The sequence below is a fragment of the Gavialis gangeticus genome, unplaced genomic scaffold (assembly GCF_001723915.1).
Source record: "Gavialis gangeticus isolate Ggan-Ray unplaced genomic scaffold, GavGan_comp1, whole genome shotgun sequence".
Taxonomy (NCBI): domain Eukaryota; kingdom Metazoa; phylum Chordata; order Crocodylia; family Gavialidae; genus Gavialis; species Gavialis gangeticus.
In genome coordinates, this window is record NW_017729025.1 from 137932387 (window position 1) to 137933060 (window position 674).

Consider the following 674-nt stretch of genomic DNA (forward strand, 5'->3'; position numbering starts at 1 on the left):
GGTGGGGAGGGGGGCAGGGAAGATAGGGTAAGAGCAAATTAAAAACAGCAAAACAAGGGGCTGCTGTCATTCAACAGAGTTACACCACCTCTGCCAGCCACTTTTCCCACACTAAAAAGCAACAGAAGAAAGACTTCACTGACCCCGAGCTCCTGAAAAAGGGATGGCTTGGATCGAGAGCCAGCACAAGCCACCCCATGGGTTTGCCTGGGGGGAAAGAGGCTGATGTCCAGGCAGCTCAGAAGAAACAGTGCCCCAACGCCCAGCACCCTCTAACACCCCCATGCCCTGCGCAGCCCACTGCTTTTCTCTCTCTTTTGTGCGTGTATGTTTTTAAGGTTTTCCACTCATTTCCACCCCGGGGAGGCTGGAGGCACCCACCCAGACCACGGCTCCTTCCCGGGAGGCAGAAACCCGGGACGCCGGAGCCCCTGGCGCTGAGCCCGGCCCCGCCGGGATGCCAAGGAGCCCCGTGTCCCAGCCCCGCCTCAAGGTCACCCCTCCCGGCCCCGCACCTGGATGAACTGGATGGTGAGCGCCGACTTGCCCACGCCGCCGCCGCCCACCACCACCAGGCGGTACTTCTCCTGCCCCGGCGCCGACCCCGGCCCCGGCCCGTCCCTGCAGCCCGCAGCCATCGGCATCCGCCCGCCGGGGGAGCCGCAGCCCCGCCG

At 64.4% G+C, this 674-nt stretch overlaps 1 protein-coding gene across 1 annotated transcript in view; it reads right to left on the reverse strand.

Moving 5' to 3' along the window:
• Window positions 1-668, reverse strand: part of RRAS2 (related RAS viral (r-ras) oncogene homolog 2) — a 148634-nt gene extending 147966 nt beyond the window's left edge. Inside the window, exon 1 of the mRNA XM_019519629.1 lies at window positions 516-668. Within this exon, the coding sequence (XP_019375174.1) occupies window positions 516-644 (129 nt within the window). The 5' untranslated portion in view covers window positions 645-668. The remainder of the gene's footprint in view (window positions 1-515) is intronic.
• Between the last annotated feature and the right edge of the window lie 6 nt (window positions 669-674).